Source organism: Cervus canadensis, chromosome 9 (assembly GCF_019320065.1).
Source record: "Cervus canadensis isolate Bull #8, Minnesota chromosome 9, ASM1932006v1, whole genome shotgun sequence".
In the NCBI taxonomy this organism is placed as follows: Eukaryota; Metazoa; Chordata; class Mammalia; order Artiodactyla; family Cervidae; genus Cervus; species Cervus canadensis.
The window spans coordinates 12,264,615-12,285,473 of record NC_057394.1 but is presented as its reverse complement, the minus strand read 5'-3'; the positions used below and the strand labels follow the sequence as shown (position 1 = coordinate 12,285,473).

At 43.4% G+C, this 20,859-nt stretch overlaps 1 protein-coding gene across 7 annotated transcripts in view; it reads left to right on the top strand.

The window, feature by feature from the left end:
• MBNL2 (muscleblind like splicing regulator 2) overlaps nucleotides 1-20,859 on the top strand; it is a 164,822-nt gene that overhangs the window by 104,642 nt on the left and 39,321 nt on the right. For all 7 annotated transcript variants that reach the window (XM_043477896.1, XM_043477894.1, XM_043477899.1 and 4 more), the window contains exons 3-5: nucleotides 4,896-5,060; nucleotides 13,862-14,062; nucleotides 16,790-17,053. In XM_043477896.1, the coding sequence (XP_043333831.1) occupies nucleotides 4,896-5,060; nucleotides 13,862-14,062; nucleotides 16,790-17,053 (630 nt within the window). The remainder of the gene's footprint in view (nucleotides 1-4,895; nucleotides 5,061-13,861; nucleotides 14,063-16,789; nucleotides 17,054-20,859) is intronic.

Genomic DNA, 20,859 nt, shown 5'->3' with positions numbered 1-20,859 from the left:
CTTCAGGTCTCAGTTTAAATACATCACTTCTTCAGAGCCCTCGCTTGCCACTGTTTTCATTCTGATGCTCTCCCTCCATCTTCTCTCAGCCTACTCCAGAACCTGGTCCATAATTTGTAATTAAACATTTGTCTGTGTCGCTGTTTAGCTAGTATCTGTCTTCACCACTGGATTGCAAGGCTTCCGGAAGGGAGGCAGCAGATCCTATGTTTTTCTCATCTTTGAATTAACTAGCCCTTTGCTCAGTGCCTGACACAGAGCAATAAATATTTGTGGAATGAAGTAAGGAATGAGACACTAGCCTGGAAATATACCACAAACAAACGTGAATGTGATTCCAGACCACCTGTGGTTTCTATAGTTGGTGGGTCCCACCTGGAGCGAGTGGAGTCCTCTGGGGATACCATCTCCACATTAGACCCTGACGTGGGGCCATAGGCCTGGACTCCTCCAGGGCTCCTGTTTTCCAGTTCTAGAAGGTTCTTCACAAGGAATGCGGGATGGCACTCTCCTACTCCATCCCACAGAAGCTGCACCCATCCTCGTCTGCAGGGACTGGGTCTTACCTCTCTTATCTCTCTGCAAACGGTGTTTAACCAGGAGAGGAAGAGTTAAAATAAAACAAGAAACAATCCTGGCAGTCACAGGGAGACTTTTTCAAGACATTTTTCATCTTCATTTCTTGGACCAACATTGAGAGACACTATTTTTGACAGTTTTGTTTTGTTTCACGGTGATATACAAAGATGCTTTACATTTCTGCTCACTGCCCCCTCTCGCACTCGGGTATGACAACTTGCTTTGATAATCAGCAGTTTTTGTGCAATGATGCGTATCCTGACAAATCTTACTCCTTAACAAAAACTTCCTTACAAGTTGTTTACTGTGTCAAATAGCTTGTTATATTTTGACAGTAGCTTTTCCTTTAGGACTTACAGAGTCCTGTAGGATCCCTTACTAAAATTTTGCTGCCTGGAGTTTTCCTAATCTTGAATTTGTATGCCTCAGACATCCATGCTATGATACCCTTCAAAATATTGATGTTAATATTAGATCAAACTCTTATTCAGGGCCCTCTCTTCAAATATGGGTTCTTGCAGAAATATCCTATAGAATGGATATTTTAAATATAAGGTACTTAAATAAGTATAATTAAGTAACCTTTATCATATTTTCAAATGAAAAGTTAGTCTATAGAAGAACCAAAAAGCCAATCAAAATATAACTAAAGTAGTTTCGCACTTAATGTAAAGATGTGAAAAAGTTTTAGTCACTCAGTTGTGTCTGACTCTTTGCGATGCTAGGGACTGTAGCCTGCCAGGCTTCTCTGTCCATGGAATTCTCCAGGCAAGAATACTGGAGTGGGTTGCCATTCCCTTCTCCAGGGGATCTTCCCGACCCAGGGATCAAACCCAAGTCTCTAGCATTGCAGGCAGATTCTTTACCGTCTGAGCCACCAGGGACTGTAAAGAAAATGATAGACAAGTATTTTTTCTTTCTTTGGCAATACTGACAACACTTCCTCAGTGCTTACTACCTGACAAGCATTTCTCAGCACCTTATAGCTGTACTATTAATAACACATCTAATCCTACAACAGCCCTTAGAGGAAAATACGGTAATTATTTTCATTGTACAGATGAAAACATGATACAGAAGAAGTTCAAGTAACTTGCTCAAAGTTGCAAAGGTAGCAAAAAGCAGAGCCAACTTATGTGCCCAGGCTTCTGCCTTCAGAGCCTGGGGGCTTAACCACTCCTCTCGCCCCCTTCCAATGGACAGAGCCAGGCACATCAGCTTTTTCCACTCCCAAATCTTCTTATATATGCTATTATATTTTAAATCGTGTTAAGTAGCCTCTCATTCTGCAAAGGATAATGCTAGATTTTTACCCTCCCTGGATAGGTTGACTTTGTGACGTAACTGAGTCAGGTAAATGTCGATTTAGAATCCGGCCCTACCACCCACTAATTATACTACCCTTGGAAAGTTTCCTGATCTTTCTGAGCCCATTAGCTATTTTATAACATAGCGATCATTACCGCTATTATAAGGAGAAAATGAGATAACCCTGTATAAACTGTCTGGCACGTGGGTAATCAGTAATATTCCTCACTCCAAGCGTATAAGTAAGAACAGTAGGAAATTGTATTAATTATCATGGAAAAGAAGGTTCCATCAATAAATTACTAATTCAGTGTTGTAAATCATGTTCCATTCCCTGGAAATAGTTTATACAGTTCCTTAAGCGTCCCAGTTGTATCAAGAGATAAGAGCATTTACAAGAAAATAGTGCTTTTCCAGGCTAATCAAAATTTTTGCCTGCAACTGCAAAGCATTACATTAGAAGTGATGTGGTGTTTTAGTCGCTAAATCATGGCCAGCTCTTTGCAACCCCATGGACTGTAGCCCTCCAGGCTCCTCTCTCCGTGGAATTTCCCAGGCAAGAATACTGGAGTGGGTTGCCATTTCCTTCTCCAGGGGATCTTTCCAATCCAGAAATCAAACCCACATCTCCTACACGTCTCCTGCATTGAAGGTGGATTCTTTACCGCTAAACCATCGGGGAAGCCCCTTACATTAGAAGACTAGTGATCAAATCGACCATTATATGAACTAGGAAAATAAAATAGCCAGACTGGTAGACGTCAGAATGTTTCACAAATTCTAACTCTGTTCTATGGAACTCTGCTTTCCCAAATCCCCTCATGAAGCCCATTGTATGTTTGTGCGTGCAAACCCATACGTACATCTTGTATACCTGAACCTTTCTGGGTGTCATCTCTCTAGTGAACTGACTGTGTTTAAAGATAGTTTGAATTGAGGTTGTCTGGGGGCAACTTACCCTCTATACAAGAAACGTCACTCTAGTTCTCCCCAACCCCTACTAATGGGCAGTGGCTACATCCTATATCCCATGACCACCTCCCACCATAGATGGTGTGAATGTATTTGGATACCTGACACGAGGCAGCCAATCCAAAGGCTGGTCACACACCTCTGTTGACGGAGCTGGCCTAATCTGAATGTGTTCTTGGAGATTTGATTGTAGCAAACCCTGAGACTAAGGCCATTGTCAAGGGAGGACAGAAAGAGAAGTAAAATAAGAGATGCCTGAGGCAAATTGGCAGGGCTGGAGGGACCCCAGGACATCACAAAACAATGAGCAGAGCAGAGTTATGATTAAATCTTCATCTTAAAATTCTGGGGAGAGAAGTAGATGGAGAGATGCCAAGACTGCTTTGATTTGGATTATTTTAAGTTGTGGGTCCAGTTTGCCTGTATTTTTACATTAAACCTTCCAATACTGGACCCAAGTTGTCTATTTCAGAAACTTCCCTGTTGGTCCAGTAGATAAGAATCTACCTTCCAATTCACGGGACATGGGTTCAATCCCTAGTCTGGTAACTAAGATTCCCCCGTGCCTCGGGGGTAACTAAGCCTATGAGCTGCAACCCAGCACAGCCAAAACAAACAAACAAAAAAGTGTGTCTATTGCATACATTAGGAAGCCCTTGAAGCATCCACAATATGAACTTGAGCCTAAGGAGACACGCCAACCTTGCCCATGGGTATAGAATTTCTTTAGCAGAAATGTGACCTATTCCTTCTGGTGTCCCAGGATCTGCCTCAGTGTCCTCTCTGCAGAGGGAGGCACAGGTTCTCATGCTGCGAACACTAGGGCCTCAGGACAGCACGGACTGATGAGCTCAGACCACCAGGACTAGACCAGGATCTCGTCTGCCCTTCTCCACGGCAGCGCTGGGAGGTTCACACTTGGGAAGGAACCCGCGCTGCCAAACGCACAGCTAAAACAAGCGGGAGGCAGAGTGAGAACTCCAGATGTTTAGAATTAGGATGACTATAAACAAATTTGTTTCTCCAGATCCACCCAGCTCGCTTTTTAAAATTACTTTTATATCTGGTAAACAAACTCATATTCTCTTTTCTTGGTTGCAAATAGACTAATTCTTCAAGGAATGACAATTCTCATACTGGTTAACACAGTTCATGATTCTTTCTCCAGAAATTGCATCATTCACGCATCAACATGATTTGATCGGTAGTTTGGAAAAGGTGGGAATTCAGTATAAACATTAATTACCATTTGCAGTCACTCTTCAAAGACCGGCTTTAGGCCCACCTGTCACCTAATTAATTTTATTTTTCACTTTGCCAACTATAACGTCCCAACGTTACTTTCATTGTACACACTTCGCTACGTTAAAACATGACATTAAATGTTATGTAACTGTCACAGGAGCTGGGCAGGGACATGGGCAGCAGCATTCATGTAGCAAGCTGATCTGTTGCAGGTGATCATCTGAGTTCACCTGTGCATCAGTTAAGAAATGTCCACTCCTAGACTAATACTCCTTCCATCACTCAAATCAGGTATGTCTTCAGCCAACCTGGAGCACACATTTCAAGTAATCAGATGTGCTGATTACTATCCCCACAGCATAAATGTGGTCCATAATTATTCACATATTGTCATCATGCCAGCACGCATATTTAGCAAGTTCAAAGCTTCCTTTTGATAAGTCACAATAAATGTGCTCCTCTGATCACCCTCCACACTGCTTAGAAGGGCCTGACTTGACTCTCTCCAGTCACGTTTCCTTAGGGTCTTTTGTGAGAGTTAGCATCCATTCAAAACAACAGTAACATCTCGGGAAGCTTCTCTGTTCAACAGGTTTGAGCAAGGTTGACGATCGGCTAATGCCCGATCCACTTCTGTGTGTTCCAACTCTGATGTATGTTCCAACACATCTGCGCTCTTACACACATAGATACACACCTTCGCATAGATTAAGTGATTGTGAAATGGTTGACAACGAGTTGAAATCTACTTCTAACCGTGCTAAAACTAAGACTCTTTTTTTCTCCCCCAGGGCCGTTGTTCAAGAGAGAACTGCAAGTATCTTCACCCTCCCACACACTTAAAAACTCAACTAGAAATTAATGGGAGGAACAATTTGATCCAGCAAAAAACTGCAGCAGCCATGCTTGCCCAACAGATGCAATTTATGTTTCCAGGAACCCCACTCCATCCCGTGGTGAGTACACTGAGGCTAACGAGGACGGGCTTGCTGATGCAAGCGTCAGTACGGGCAATGTACCAACCATTGACCTAAAACGGCCTCTGTCTACTTTGTCTCTTTGGCTACAATTAAAGCAAATAGCTTTGAAGCTAAATAGATGCTGAAAAGAGGGTTTTTTAGATTATCCAAATGGGAAAAAAAATGCATGAGGAAACCGTAGGCAAAGGCAATTTCTAATCGATACCCGGAAAAATCTGTGTCACTCCAGCTCTTTCTCACCAGTCACCTCCATATTTGAGCTATCTTAGAAGGAAAATAGTTCTCCATTGAGAGTATGAATCGATGATCTATGCAAAGAGGAGATTTTGATGCCTAAAACATGTTTAGCAAGGCAACAGATTATTTCGTTTCAATGGTGTCATTTGAAGGAAGGGGAAAAATGAAACCAGAGAAGTTAATGGATTTACCCAATGTCCTGCAGTTAATCAGTTGTGGAGCTGGGCCTAGACCTCAGACATCTTGACCAGGGTGCTTTCTGCTGTCTGCTTCCCCCTCCACCCCGGGCCTGAGAGAAGCCTGAACCAGGATGCCTCAGCCACCCACACCTCCTGTCTCAGAGGCCTGCAGAGGGTGTGGCAGCCGTGGTGAGGACTGCAAGATTAAATGCCAAGGGAGTTCAGTCTATAAATATGTATTGTGTAATATTTTCTCCCTGATTTCACAGTGTTTGAAAGTATTTCCTTAAAGTCTGGAAATTGCTTTAGGAATGAGGCCCTGAGGGAAAGGAGTGCATTTTTTTTGCCTTTAGTGAAGTTCGTTCACATTTGTAAATTATTTGTCAAAAACAAGCTAATATTAAAAAAAAAAAAAAAAAAACAAAGCCAGTGAAGTGAGTGAAATTTGCTCTTTTTTTTTTTTTAAAAAAAGTACATACACAAAAGACGATTGTTTAAAAATCAGTCTTTATTGTATGAAAATTCTATTGTTACTGAAAGCTGCTAAATGCAAAAAGGATAGCTACCAGGGAGTTGTATTTTCTTATTGTGTGTCTGTGAGATGAGACAGGAAGGTGGGGGCGGTCCAGGAAGAGGGGAGAGGAGCTGGGTAGGTGGTTGGCAATCCTGCTTGTCTCCAGGCTTCTACCCAAGAGTAGTGAGTGGCAGCAAGTGGCCAGGAACCAGCTCTGCCCAGAGTGAGAAAAGTGCAGGTGCAGGTGTGAAGGACCCTCAGATAAATAAGCTACAGTCCTGGAGGGGTAGGCAGACTCGGAAAAGGCAAAGCAAGGTTCAGGCCTGGGGAACTAGATTTCAGATGAGTCAGGAAAGGCTGGTTGGAGGAAATCCCGAATAAGAACATCTTAGGGCTTCCCTGGTGGCCCAGCAGTAAAGAATCTCTCTGCCGATGCAGGAGATGCAGGTTTCATCCCTGGGTTGGGAAGATCCCGTGGAGAAGAAAATGGGAACCTACTCCTATATTCTTGCCTGGAGAAAGCCCATGGACAGAGGAACCTGGCGGGCTACAGCCCAGGGGGTTGCAAAGAGTCAGACACGACTAAGCAACTGAGCATACACATAGGCATTTAAGTGGATCTATTTAAAACCACTCACAAGTATATTTTATGGTTTCTTTGTTGATACACACATATAAATTATTTTATTAAATTACCTAAATGCTAAAATAATTTAGTTATACATATTAAATAATGTCTATGGGAATAAATTGAGAACCACCTAGGTCAACACAGTAACAGTGCATTATATCTCACTCATTTTAATCATTCACTTCTTATTTATTTAGAATCTGTAAGGATTGACCCTGGTACTCAATAATGGCCTGTTAATAAGAAATTCCATCCCTGTTCTAAACTGTTAATTGAATTTTCTTTGAAAGTTATGTTTCCATACAGTCTCATATATTAATTAGAGGACAATAATCACGATTACTCTCTGAGAAAGAAGCATTGCGTTTAAATATTTTAAGAGAGGTTTTTAAATCACAAGAAAAATTAGGACGCAAAAATGTAATAAGCTTAAAAGTCATTGACTCTACAAACAAGTAATTTCAGAGTCACAGGAATGAATTAGTGACAGTAGAATAGGTCCTGGAAACTTCCAAGGAAATAGTGTCTTTGCTGATGGTTGAGTTGGGCGTCTTGAGATGGGGACATTCTCCAGGATTAAATGCAATCACAGGCATCCTTATAAGAGAGGCAGAGGGGGAGTTAACTCACACACAGAAGAGGAGAAAAGCAATGTGCTCATGGAGGCCAAGACTGGAGTGATGGAGCCACAAACCAAGGAACGCCGGCAGCCACCAGAAGCCGGAAGAGTCAAGGGGCTGATTCCTCTTCCCTGGAGCCTTCAGAGGGAACAGAGTCTTGCCAGAACCTTGATTTTGTCCCAGTACAACTGGTTTCAGACTTATGGCCTCCAGAACTCTGAAAGAATTGTGTAAGAATTGCGTGTTGTGTAAGCCACCAGGTTGGTGGGAATCTGTTAGACCAGGCTCGGGAAACTAATACATGCAGAAATTGCTCAAGACAAAGAAATTGCTAAACAGAGTCACAAGTGCCACTCTATTTTTAGGTTTCCTTCTAGGGTAAGCTTCTCCAAAGAGCTCTGGATGGTTTTTTCACACCCTTTATCTTCCATCTGCCCTGAAATCTCTCATCTGCTAAAATCTCTCACCAGTGACCTCCATATTGCTAAACAGGTAGTCACTGACGCTTTCATTGTTCTTTCAACCTCTTGGTAACAGGCAATCAGTCTCTCCTTAGTAGCATGTGACCCATCTCCTTTGCAGAGCACCCATTCCTCTCTGGGATGCACCCCTTCCTCTCTGATCACGCCTTCCTTCACTGTCTCCTTTGCCCATTCTTTTCCTCTGTTCTATTTGGGCTTCCCTGATAGCTAAGTTGGTAAAGAATCTGCCTGCAACGCAGGAGACCCCGGTTTGATTTCCGGGGTCAGGAAGATCCGCTGGAGAAGGGATAGGCTACCCACTCCAGTATTCTTGGGCTTCTCTTGTGGCTCAGCTGGTAAAGAATCTGCCCGCAGTGCGGGAGACCTGGGTTCTTTCCCTGGGTTGGGAAGATCCCCTGGAGAAGGGAAAGGCTACCCACTCCAGTATTCTGGCCTGGAGAATTCCATGGACTATCCCCTTGGGGTCGTAAAGAGTAGGATACGACTGAGTGACTTTCATTTTCCTCTATTCTATATTGAGGCTGCCATCACTGATGTTCCCAGTGCTGGCCGCCTCTATCACTTACCTGCTCCTTCATGGTCTCATCAATTCCTGTGGCTGTGGGTCATCTCCAGGCTGAGAACTACCAAAAGCATGTTCCCAATCCAGACGTCTCCTCTGAGCTCCAGGTTTAGCTACCCAACCTCCTACTGGACTCCCCTTCAGATTTTTCACAGGAACTTGACATGCTTAAGACCAGTTTTTCATTCTACTACCTTCTCACCTCAGTAAGTGTAGCTAGCAGTTTCAAACCGAAACCAAACAGGTTCTCTCACATCCGGTTCACCAGCAAGTCCTATCATATGCCCTCAAGCCCACCTACTTCTCCTTCTGCCAGCACCCTCATCTTAGCTGCCATCAACCTTTCTTTCAAAGTACTTTGTAGGCTTTACCCTCCTTGTGGTGTTTGTTCAGTCGCTCAGTCGTGTCCAGCTCTTTGCGATCCCATGGACTATAGCCCACCTGGCTCCTCTGTCCATGGAATTTCCCAGGCCAGAATACTGGAGTGGGTTGCCATTTCCTTCTCCAGGGGATCTTCCCGACCCAGGGATCGAACCCATGTCTCCTGCATTGCAGGTGGATTCTTTGCCGCTGAGCCACTACTCCTGCTTTATTCCAGTGTGCACAGCAACCAGGGGAATCTTTTAAACACATAAATGGTATAACGTCACTCCCTTACTTAAAACCCTTTGATGCTTTCCCGTTTCACTGGAGACAAAGTCTAAACGTGTAGCCTTGATTTTATGGACAGTGTCATCTGCGGTCAAGTCCCTACCCAGCTCACCTCATCAGAGGCCACTCTTGCTGTGTCCACTGAGACCAAACCACACTTTCAGCTCTGTGAACACACGGAGTTCCTGTTTGCTTAAAGGCCCTTACTTTTGCTGGAAGCTTCCTACTGATCTTCACATTTTAACGTCATCATATTCATAAGGACTCCAACTCTATCGGCTGCAACCCACCGCCAATCTCTATCTCTAGCCTCTATCTTCTGTCCATCTCAGAAATGAGGCCTCTTCATTTCTGCTTATCCATAAAATTTTCTTTCTTTGTTCTTCCCCATTAGGGTTTAAGTTCAATAAATGGAGACACCGTGTTCTGGCACCATGTCTGTACCGGCAATGAATATTTATTGAATGAATGACAATGCAAACGGTTCTTTCCTCTTATAACTCTTCTGTCTCAAATTCATTATGTCTGCAAAGTCTCATTCACCTTTCTCCGAGCAGTTTTTCCTTCTCCGAGCAGTTCCTAATGGGGTATGACAGCAGTTCTTCCTTTCCTTTCCTTCCAACCGTACGGCCCCACCCCTCGACTCCCACACAAACATCACATGTACACTCACAATAAAGTGGCAAGTGGGTGGCCTTTAGTAGGATAGAGATTAAGAGCCAGTGCAATCCAGTCCTTAGTGGCAAGATCTCGCACTGAGCATCCTGCCCTCCAGAGATGCTTCTGGGAGTAAAGGGAGAAGCTTAAGAGATGCCATGTTTTAGGCCTTTCCGTTTAAGTACCAAATACCTATCCTTTGAAGTCAGAGTTTTCTAAATGCATGAGCTCTCATGTTCTTGTTTTAAAAAGGCGATCGACCACATTTTAGAGCCATGAGCTACGTCAGGCCTCTTAGTCAGTCCTCCCCAGCCCTGATCCTTTCAAGCCACTACAAAATATCCAAGTGCATGTGTGTATGTCTGTGTGTGTGTGTGTGTGAAGAAGAGTGGAGAGTGAGAAGCCAGGGAGAGAAACACAGGCTCTCGGGGTGAAGTCCAGAGGGAAGATGGCAAGACCTGCATTTCCAGGGAGAGAAACACAGGCTCTCGGGGTGAAGTCCAGAGGGAAGATGGCAAGACCTGCATTTCGGACGTGATTTTCTTCTAGAAGACTTCCTGCATCTCTTGTCCTCTGGCCTTGCTGCAGTTGGTGCTGGGAGGTGACAAGGACCAAATGGATCTCAGACCACCTGGCAACAGCCCCCCTTCCAGGAACCACAGGGCCAGCTCTCCCGGCCCTGGCGGGTGGGCTCCCAAGAGTCCCCTGAAGATGCTGCCTTACTAGCTACCAGCTCAGACCCGAATCCAGACATCACCCTCCACTCTACCTCGAGACTTTCGCTCGAATCTAAGATCTGAGACCCACCTTCCCAGGCAGGCGGCTGTTCAGAGCAGCTCCAACCTCCTGTCTGCAGGAGGCCCTGGGCTGAAGATGCTGCCTTACTAGCTACCAGCTCAGACCCGAATCCAGACATCACCCTCCACTCTACCTCGAGACTTTCGCTCGAATCTAAGATCTGAGACCCACTTTCCCAGGCAGGCGGCTGTTCAGAGCAGCTCCAACCTCCTGTCTGCAGGAGGCCCTGGGCTGACCGTGGGACGTGGCTCCCCACCAAGGCTCACTCTGTATGCTTATGTCTTAAGGACAGCTCGTGGTGGTTTGTTTTTTTTCTTTTTTTCCCCTTCTTCTGTTTGATGAAATTACCAACAAAATCTAGTAAGGGCAGAGGAGTCAGAACAGCCCCAGACTGGGAGCCAGCAGTCCGGGGCGCTTTGCCTCGACTCCACCTTGGCAGCACTGACCTTGGGTAATCCATGCAGCCTCTGGTCTAAATTGCTTTCACCTGTAAGACTGTGCAGTTCTCCCTGCCAGGCTCGCTTCTCGCAGGTGTTGAGGAGATTAAAGCAGACACGGTGTGTGCAGACGCTTTTGAGAACAGCCCAACCTTAACAGATGTAAGGTATTACTGTCACTAATAATAACAACAACAATAATAATATAGTGCCCATCTCTGAAAAGCACTATAACTATTTTTTTTTACTTTTCAACTTCAATGAAAAACACTCTTGATGAGAAAATATTTCATTGACTCTTATCTTCATAAAGTCTATGAACTTTTAACTCTCACATGAAAGAAAACATATACTTTCCCAGTCTACATTCAAAATAGAGACAATGTGTGCCTTCACTTAATAAGATTTTATACCTCTATTGTTATATTGCTATACTAATTACATTCCTATTATAGAATCAATGGATAATTTTGGGGGGGGGCTTTATTAATACTAATTTTTACACTACTAATGATAGGTGCTATTTTTGAAGTCCAACTATGGGAAGTAAGAGAGAAATAACATCTTGCTCAGCCAACTCTTTAAGCTAAGTAGTTTTACTTCCCTTCTGCAGAAAAGCTCAGGGTAAAACTTTCCTGCCTAGGGTAAAAAGGAATAACTGGCCAACCTCAGGATTTTGAATTAATGTCTCCCTTTGTCTCATATTTGTGTTTTTACTTTTAAATAATACTCTCCGTGAACTCTATTACAGCTGTGCATCAGTAGAACAAACTGCAACATTCCTTTTTGATCATTAAATTAGATGAAAAAGTAACATATTTGAGAAAGCAAAATTTAGCTAATTGCAAGAGATTTGTTAATATCCAAAAAAGTTTGGGGAAATGAGTTTTGAGGTTCTGACAGCCCATGGACAGTCAAGATACAACATGAATTTCTGTCACCATGCTCATCTGGGCTTCAAATGATCTACAAGGGAGGGATATTGGGAATTTGATTCAATAGAAAGTCAAAAATGAAGATGTGGGGGAGGGCTTTTTTCTTAATGTTTATTTTGATCATTAGTCTTTGAGTTAATTACACAACTAGTACTAAGTTTTCTTAATATTTATTTTCACTCATTTATGACAGTGGTCCTCAAACTGGGCCGCACATCAAATCATGTAATAAAATTTTTAATGCAAATTTCAAGACCCCCCCTCAACCCAGATCTGTTAAGTCAGAATTTGTGATATCTCTATCTATGAAATTCCCCCCAGGCATTTCTGATCTAGCTGGTTCTTTGAATCACTGGTCTTTTTTGTGATTTATGACCTTTCAGAATTGATTCTCTTAAATCTTAACATTATTTCGTCCTTATACCATTTAAATCACTTGGCTTCTTTTCAACGGTACTGAATTATAAAAGCTACAGTTACTGAAAACCACAGCGTTCTATAATTATGACTCAAATGGGTTGAAAATGGAAAACATACACATATAAAATTTTGTAGAAAGTCAAGGAGGAAAAAAACCCTAGCTGCCATCAATTTCCCATGTTGAGACCTCATGTTGCAACTTTCTCCCAAAGTGAATTTTATGTCGGAGCCATAAAGATCTAAGAGCCCCTCCCGGGAATGCTAGCAGCAGCTCTCACAGGCCATTAGAATCACCTCTTCCATCCCTCCCCACCCCCAGCCACTTCAGTAAAGACTTTCAGCCTCTCTAAGAGCTCCCCGCACAAACTATCAATAATTCACTGTTTTCTAACATGATCATTTGTAAGAGATATTTTTCTGTTACTGCTGTCAACAAAAAACCTGTTTAATACGCACAGATTATTATTTTCCCCATATGTTCCACAACTCAGAGCTATAAATAGACAACAAGAATGTTACCCACAATGTACAAATAGAGAAGGAGCATGACATGGCCAACGGCGTTGTTCAGTATTAGAAAACTGCGTTAACGTGTAATTGCAAATGTCTGAAAACTGGTCCCAAAAATGAATAGGTTAAAAGTCATCTGATAACAAAAACAAACCAACAAAACGATACGGTCCCAAATCAGTGCAAAATTTATTCTAAGAAAAATCTTTATCTAGCATCTTGAATTTTTAACATCAGCTCCTTTAAAGTGAAGCCAAGTTTGTCATTCTCTTAAACGTGCGTTATCTCCTTTCTGAAAGGCGTACTTTCAGGTGAAGATTTTGAAAACCATCATCCCATCCACCCTCTAGTATATTTCGTCTTATCCCTGGACAAAGAGGACAGTGATAAAGAGGTTTTAATAGGGTACTCTATGCCTTTATCACTGCCGAGTTGACTTTGTGACCTAGGAAACCAAAGCAACTTTTAATGGCCAACAGAAAAGTTCAAGCTTTTCCATGCATCCTCTTGGGAAAAGAAGACCAGATCTAGACATAGTTGAGCTAGAGCAAGAAATAGCAGGTCTATGTGAAAACTGGCTATGAATTTGGGGATTTTACATGCTAGTGATAGAATATGGAGGCATACTGGTAAGTCTGAGCAAAATAAAATACCAAATAATCCCCAGTTCTTGAGAGTGTACAAACTTGATCAGTCTGAAAATCAGTCTATATTCATGGTGTTTGTTTTTTCTTCTCCCTGTGAGAGACATGTAGAACACATCAAAGATCATGAGTTAGCATTCCGTAAATTTTACTGCCCTCATGTTGTAACACTCACTAGTGTGGAATGATGAGCCACTGGAATGGAATAACCATTTTCTTTTCTTGAGAACACTTTCATGGGAATAAAAGTTTAACCCGGTTCCTGTAGTTAGGTTTCTATGACATTCTCCTTTGTGTTTATATGGTTTGGGAAAGAGAGGGTCTATATGGTTCCGTTTTTATTAAGCACGAAACAGAGAGGCTTAATGAATTTTCACAGTTCAGCACTGATTTTTGCAACTAACACAAAGAGTCTTATATGCAGTGAGTAGATGTTGCTGGTGATTTTTTAAAGTTTTATTCTAAAGACGTCTTTGTCCTGTGTTATCTTCCTTTAACAGCCCACTTTTCCTGTAGGTCCCGCAATAGGGACAAATACGGCGATTAGCTTTGCTCCTTACTTAGCACCTGTAACCCCTGGAGTTGGGTTAGTCCCAACGGAAATTCTACCCACCACACCTGTTATTGTTCCCGGAAGTCCACCCGTCACTGTCCCGGGCTCAACTGCAACTCAGAAACTTCTCAGGACTGACAAACTGGAGGTACTTCAATTATATTTGTGTTTTGAGATGCCTTTGGGGGTAGCAGTGTACTTCTATGGAAGTGAATGCTTGTAAGGTACCAATTCAGTCTTGCAAAACAGCCACACACACAGATTCACCTAAAAGTCACGCATTTCATAATTCTACTGTTTGAATTGAAGGCCGAGTATAAAGGAAATTAGTCTGTGGGAAAAGAATAAGTTCAATACAAATAAAAATCGATTGTGTGGGATGTATATTCAGAGGCAAAATATGCAACAACCAATGGAAGGCTGAATCAATCACTATGTAGGTCATGGAAATGGCTCCCAAGGGTTCCAGCTGTGTCAGGCATAAACCGTTGCTGGATCCTGGAGAGGTCTGGGGATGAGCAGGTTAGGAAGCCAGCAGCCAGGACAAAGGGGACACTCAGGACAGAGGTGGGAGGTAGTAGGAAAATGACTACAGACCAACTGGTAGGATCATATTTCAGTACTTTAAGAACTACTGTGGCTGCTCCAGCATGTTCCAGCCGGTTGTATGTAGGTAAGCAAGGGGAACTAGAGCCTGGGAGAGTCTAATTATTGATTTGAGTTATTTTCTTTCACTGATATTCAAGTCTTCTAGAAAAGTCAAGAAAACATATTTATAAAACGTAATTCTTAAGTCAGGAGTCAAACCAGCTCACCTGGGTTTAACTTTACTGGGTTAAATTTCTTTTTAATCAGAGCATCCATTTATCTTAACTACTGTATGCTCTGATATTTAATAGAGCATTTTATATGGAGTATAAAGAATCCGATAGATTTTTCAAAGGGCTCCTTTAATTCAATCACCCATTATAGTTAGGTGATACATATGTAAAATTAGGATATATAGTGTGCTTTATCTTGGGATCGTTTGAGAATGTTCTTTCAATGTGCATTTGTTTAAATATTTACTCAATAAATCTTGAAAGTGATAAAAAATGTTGCCTAATATCAGCTTCCATCTGAAGTATATGGATCCCCAAATGAAAAGACTATAAACTCCCGTGCTACTGTTTTGATCCAGCCTACCCCTGTGAATATTGAACAGTCCTCTCCCAGGACTGGAAAAGTGTTCAGGGCGCCACCTGGTGGACCTGTGAAGCTTTCGTGTTCAGTACGTGACTGTGGTTTAGAAAACAAATCAGTCGAGCTGGGAACAAGTTGTCCTTCCCAACAGGATTGGCAGACAAAGACATATGTAAAAATGATTCACGAGGACTTTAGCAAAACAGCTTGCAATTCATTTCAAAGCAGGAATGAGGTCGGCTGCACACAGAGCCCCTAGGTAAATAAATGCTCGACACCCAATGCAGTCTCGGCCTCGAGTTATTCCAGTTACATGGGGATGCTTACTCACAATCTGTGGGAACAGCTTAGTAATTTTTCCTTTGTACATTTTATGAGCTAAAGATGGAATGTTGGATAATATCCAAAGTAGAAGGAAACAATTAATAATTTTGTGATTTATCTGCTTGGCCTTCAAACTTGCCTGGCCACTGGTCAGTGAAACTGTATTTCCCAAGTACCTTTGACTCTCACAAGGCTTCCGGTGTCATGTCAGTGACCCTTCCGATAAGTCACTAGTGATCAAGATGAGAACCACCACATAAGCACATAACACTAGATGTAGAGCCTGAGAAGAAAAGAAGTTACCATTTCACAAATAATTTTTCTCTGATACAGATATTTATAAATATAACTGTTATATGTTTCTTGTGTTATTTCATGTTATTGATATTTAGGGCAAGATTAAGAATACTCTTTAAATCCCAAGGAAAATTTTCTTCATACAGTTAACTCTTGATCCATGGGAATCCTCAAAGGATGGAGCATTTTAGTTACTAGAGATTTCAGGATAATTAAGGACTGAAGAATAAGAAAAAGAAACAATACATCAACACTTCAAAATCTATTCTACTTACTCCCCCCCCCCCCCGCCCCGCCCCGCCGCTTTATCTCTTCCCATATTTCTCTCCTTTTCATCTTTTCTTTATTGTCAAAAACAATATTGTGACTTAAATGAAAGTTTGGGTGTCTTGGGTATCGTAGTTCTTGTAATCTATGATTAGAAGCCCACCTTATCTTTGTAGAGCGGGAGAGATTTAGGGGAAAATGGGAGTATTCACATTCACCCTGCTCTCACTTCCCATCCTCAGGGAGGAGAAACAAGTTTGTCAGATCTCCTTAATTCTTTTTGGAATTGTGCAGCCATGACCTTGAGGCATGATCTTTGGTGAAATAATCCCTCCATGCAAAAAACCCCGCAACTTCCCAGAGTTGTCATGGTAGAAGGAGATGTAGTTATATACAGAAGACCACATTTTACACATATATATGTGTGTGTGTAAATATGTATGTGTATATATATATGTAATCTGCGAATTAGTATATATATATATTTTCTTTCCTTCCTTCCCTTCTCTATAAAATAAACATAAATAAATAAAACCCAAGAACAGTGGGTGCCTTGTTGATTTTTCTCTGTTAACTTAGCTAAAGTGTAGATTTTGACTTACTTGGTCAGTACAGATTCTCACCCCAGAAAACAGGGCGAAGCAAAACTCGAGTGATCACAGTTTGCCCGGGATTCCAGTGACTTGGGTTCTGGATAATCGAATGTTGGTTGGAAATGGCACAAAAGCCAGCATTCAAAGAAAGGGAACGCATCTGCTCCTCGTCTTTTTGTGTTACCCCATCGTGTGCTCTCCCCGTGCCCTAGGTCTGCAGGGAGTTCCAGCGAGGGAACTGTGCCCGGGGAGAGACCGACTGCCGCTTTGCACACCCCGCCGACAGCACCATGGTCGACACAAACGACAACACCGTAACCGTTTGTATGGATTACATAAAGGGGCGTTGCATGAGGGAGAAATGCAAATATTTTCACCCTCCTGCACACTTGCAGGCCAAAATCAAAGCTGCGCAGCACCAAGCCAACCAGGCCGCGGTGGCCGCCCAGGCAGCCGCGGCCGCGGCCACAGTCATGGTAAGTGGGGCGCGCGCGCCGCGCACCTTCCCCGAAGCCCGCGCGCCCGCGCGCCCGGAGCCGCGCCTTCCGCGCGGGCACGCGCACGCGCGCCTCGCCGCCGGGAGCGGGGCCGGCTGGCGCCCCCGCTGCTCCGCTGCCTCCGTCCTGTCGTGGTGCCCCGCCCCGCCCGTTTCGTTTTCGTTCTGTTCCGTTCCTCCCTCCTTCCCTTCGCAGCACAATAAGTAAATCCCTCAGGCGGGCGCAGGGAAGCCGGGGGCGGGTGCGAGGGCCCCTTCCCCAAACCCAGCGCGCCTCTCTGAGCGCGGACGCGGGCGGGACCCGGCTGGAAGGACCAGCGAGGCGGCCCGGAGCCGGGGAGAGAGGAGAACCGGGCGGAGGATGGACCCGGGCCGGGAGCCCCTGCCCCCATCTTTTTGCTCCCCACTTCTTGTTACTTATTACAAAGGCCATGCTGCAAACTCACTCTCTCCCTAAAAGAAAATTTATGCACAACATCAAGTCATGAAACATGAAGATGGAGCTGAATGGATGGTGCTTTGAAAAATAAGAATAATAAAAGGCCTGGAAGCTAGCCCCAAGTTCCTGAGTCACTGTCCTGTCTCTTAGACACAGGCCTCCCCAGCACCCCTGGGAGCTTGTCACAGCTCGACTCAGGCCCCGCCCCAGACCTTTGGGATCAGGACTTGAATTTTCAAACATCCCCAGGTGGATTGTATACATAGTAACGTTTGAGAAGCACCTGCCTAGAACACGTTGTTGTTGTTGCTCGGTAGCTAAGTCATGTCCGACTCTTTCCAACCCCGTGGACTGCACTAGCCGGGCTTCTGTAGTCTGGGATTACCTGAGGGCACGTGAAAGTTTCCAAGGGTAATCACTTCCCCCCAGATTTCTTATTTTATTGGTTTGGGTGTGGCCTAGGCAAGGGCCTTTTGAGCGCCACCACACTGGCTTCTAGAATTCATCTGTTGTGGTGTGAGCTCTCTGGCTTGACGTCTGTGTTTTAATGTATGATAGACACTGGATCACCCACGAGACCGGGCGTTCATCGGGCACTTGCTGGATGGAGTAAATAAATTAGGCAGTTTTCCTTGCCCTCAGGGAGCTTGACTTTCAGTTAGTGACAGGGATAACGGTCCTCCATGATGTGATAGAAATGCATCATGGGGTCCTGTTTCTGGAACTACGAAAAAATCAGTCCTTATTCCTTGGTACTAATAGTGACCTTTAGCGCGGAGCCCTGAATTTATCTGAGTTGTCTGAGCCTTGATTTATCTGCCTGTTACCTCGAAGTGGGTTTCCCTGGTGGCTCAGAGGGTAAAGAATCTGCCTGCAATGCAGGAGGCCTGGGTTGATCCCTGGGTGGGGAAGATCCCCTGGAGAAGGGAGTGGTAACCCATTCCAGTATTCTTGCCTGGAGAATTCCATAGACAGAGGAGCCTGGCGAGCTACAGTCTGTGGGGTTGCAAAGAGTCAGATAAGAGTGAGCAACTAACACAACACACACTACCTGGAAGTAGCAGTCCTAACATCTACAGTCAGTATGTTCTTGAATCATGGAAGGAGCAGTGTACCTAGAATAAGTCAGTGGTAGATGACCTGGGTTGGTGGAGATGAGAGAAGAAATGGCCTTTACGTTTATGCACACAGCCCGATTTCTTTAAATTACGACGCTGTGTGCCCTTCTTTGGTGCAGTTTCCCATCCTTCTCATCAAGATGCACAAAGGTTGTTAGAGTGGATGTCAGTATGTTTAGTTGCCACAGTTTCCTCGATTGTTACACTGTGCCAGATTTGGAGTTCTGATATTTCAGGTGGTCTTGCAGCATCGTCAAAGACAACCCAAAGGAATGTAGATTCAGAACAAAAGCATCAGGTTCTTTCTGACAATGACGTGAAAATTACTGAATCTGCAGTGTCTTTTGAAAGTCAGAGGCTCATTTGAAACCAGTTGCAGTTGGATGAAGTCAAAGTCTTCTTACTCTAGTAACAAGATTACTCAGCACTATGAAGGAAAAACAATTATTTTATTTCTTTAAGAGAATGAATGGGAGTGATGATTGCAGCCAGAAATTAGTATTCCATTCACCTGGGTTCCATGTCTGAGCTCCAAGAATTTCTGTAGTGTAGTTTTTATTGTTGTCCAGGAATTTCTGCTTCTTTTGATTAATTGGACCCTGAAAATGAATTCAAAGCTTTGAGTCCAGAAAAAGAGGCATCTCTTTCCTTTAGAGCCTTATACTTGTACAATACCTCTTAAAACATGGGCATCATCCTCACCAGAATTTTTCAAATGTGAAAATAAGTCAGAGCTTCTCTTTGGTAATTTTAACACAAAGGGTATCTGGTCTTCAAGACAACAGTCTTTCTATATATATACACACACACACACACACACACACACACCAAAATGGGGCTGCACCAGGAGATATTTATTTTGTAAAAGGAAACAAGACCAGCTGCCATCAGCTAGTCAGGAAAACATGTTCAGGAACTTTGCATTCCATCCTACTTGTCCATATCCCTTTCTTCTGCATTGAAGTGGCAGCTCTGGTTACTGTCGTCCACGTTTCTTGACTCCTCAGGTTTGGTCTTTACCTTGAAGGCCTGGCACTGGGTTGGCTTGCTCCTTGATCCGGAAAATCAAACACCTCGCTGCATGCACACACGCTATAGAGAAGGCTTGGAGAGGGGACAGAGGATCAGAAATGCTGGTGAGGCCAGCTAGAATGGATATTCAGTAACTGGCCCATAGTAGGGGCTCAATTAAAGAGAATCTGGTTCTCTGCATAGGTGTCTAAGGAAGCTCCCAGGGTGCACTGGCCTTGGGGATCTCTAAGGTCTGCTCTAAGCCTGAAGATCTTTCAATATAGGTAAACATATGGCTGCAGTCACATGTTATCCTCTAAAACAGAACATCTGTGTACTACAAAGGCACATTATAACATGATTATTCACCCATACAGTTTTTAAAATACATTCCACACGTGTCCCTCAAAGCATGAGATGTGCAAGATATTTATATGTCCACTCCAGGAGCTGCGTGTTTCCTTGAAAAGACAAGGAAAGATCTAGTAAAGATAAACTCAAGCGAGTGGTAGAAAGAGATGCTGTCAGTGTCCAGCTCACTTCAGAGCTCTCAGCTTCTTTGAATTCCTAGTTTATTATAATTTCTGTGGAAATTACATTTCATCAAATGAGGATTGGAAAAAAGAGAATATTAACCTTTCAGGTGATTATCCTAGGGAGAAATACTTAATATCTCTTTTTTCTACCTGGAGACTTCGTTAAATGATCTTTTGTTCAAAATTTTGTTCATAAGCACCAGCCTTTGGAGACATAATCACTCTCCCATTAGCATATCAGAAAAGATCAACCCAGGAGTAGGTGTGTTCTTCACCTCCCAAGGATTGAAAAAGTGAATCAAGAATGGAATCCAGAAAGTCCGGGCCAAAATGATTTTGAGTTTAACCATCCAGTTAATAGGCTTCCCTGTGGCTCAGACAGTAAAGAATCTGCCTGCATTGTGGGAGACCCAGGTTCGATCCCTGCATTGGGAAGACCCCCTGGAGAAGGGAACGGCAACCCACTCCAATATTCTTGCCCAGAGAACCCCATGGACAGAGGAACCTGGTGGCCTCGGCCCATGGGGCCGCAGAGTCCCAACACAACTGAATGATTGACACTTTCACTTTGTTTCATCCAGTTCATGTTGTTAGCGCACTCTATGAGAACAGGCTATGTAGCCTTATGTAGTTAATATAGGCTAATGTAAGCAAAAAAAAAAATTTCATTATCTAGCAATGT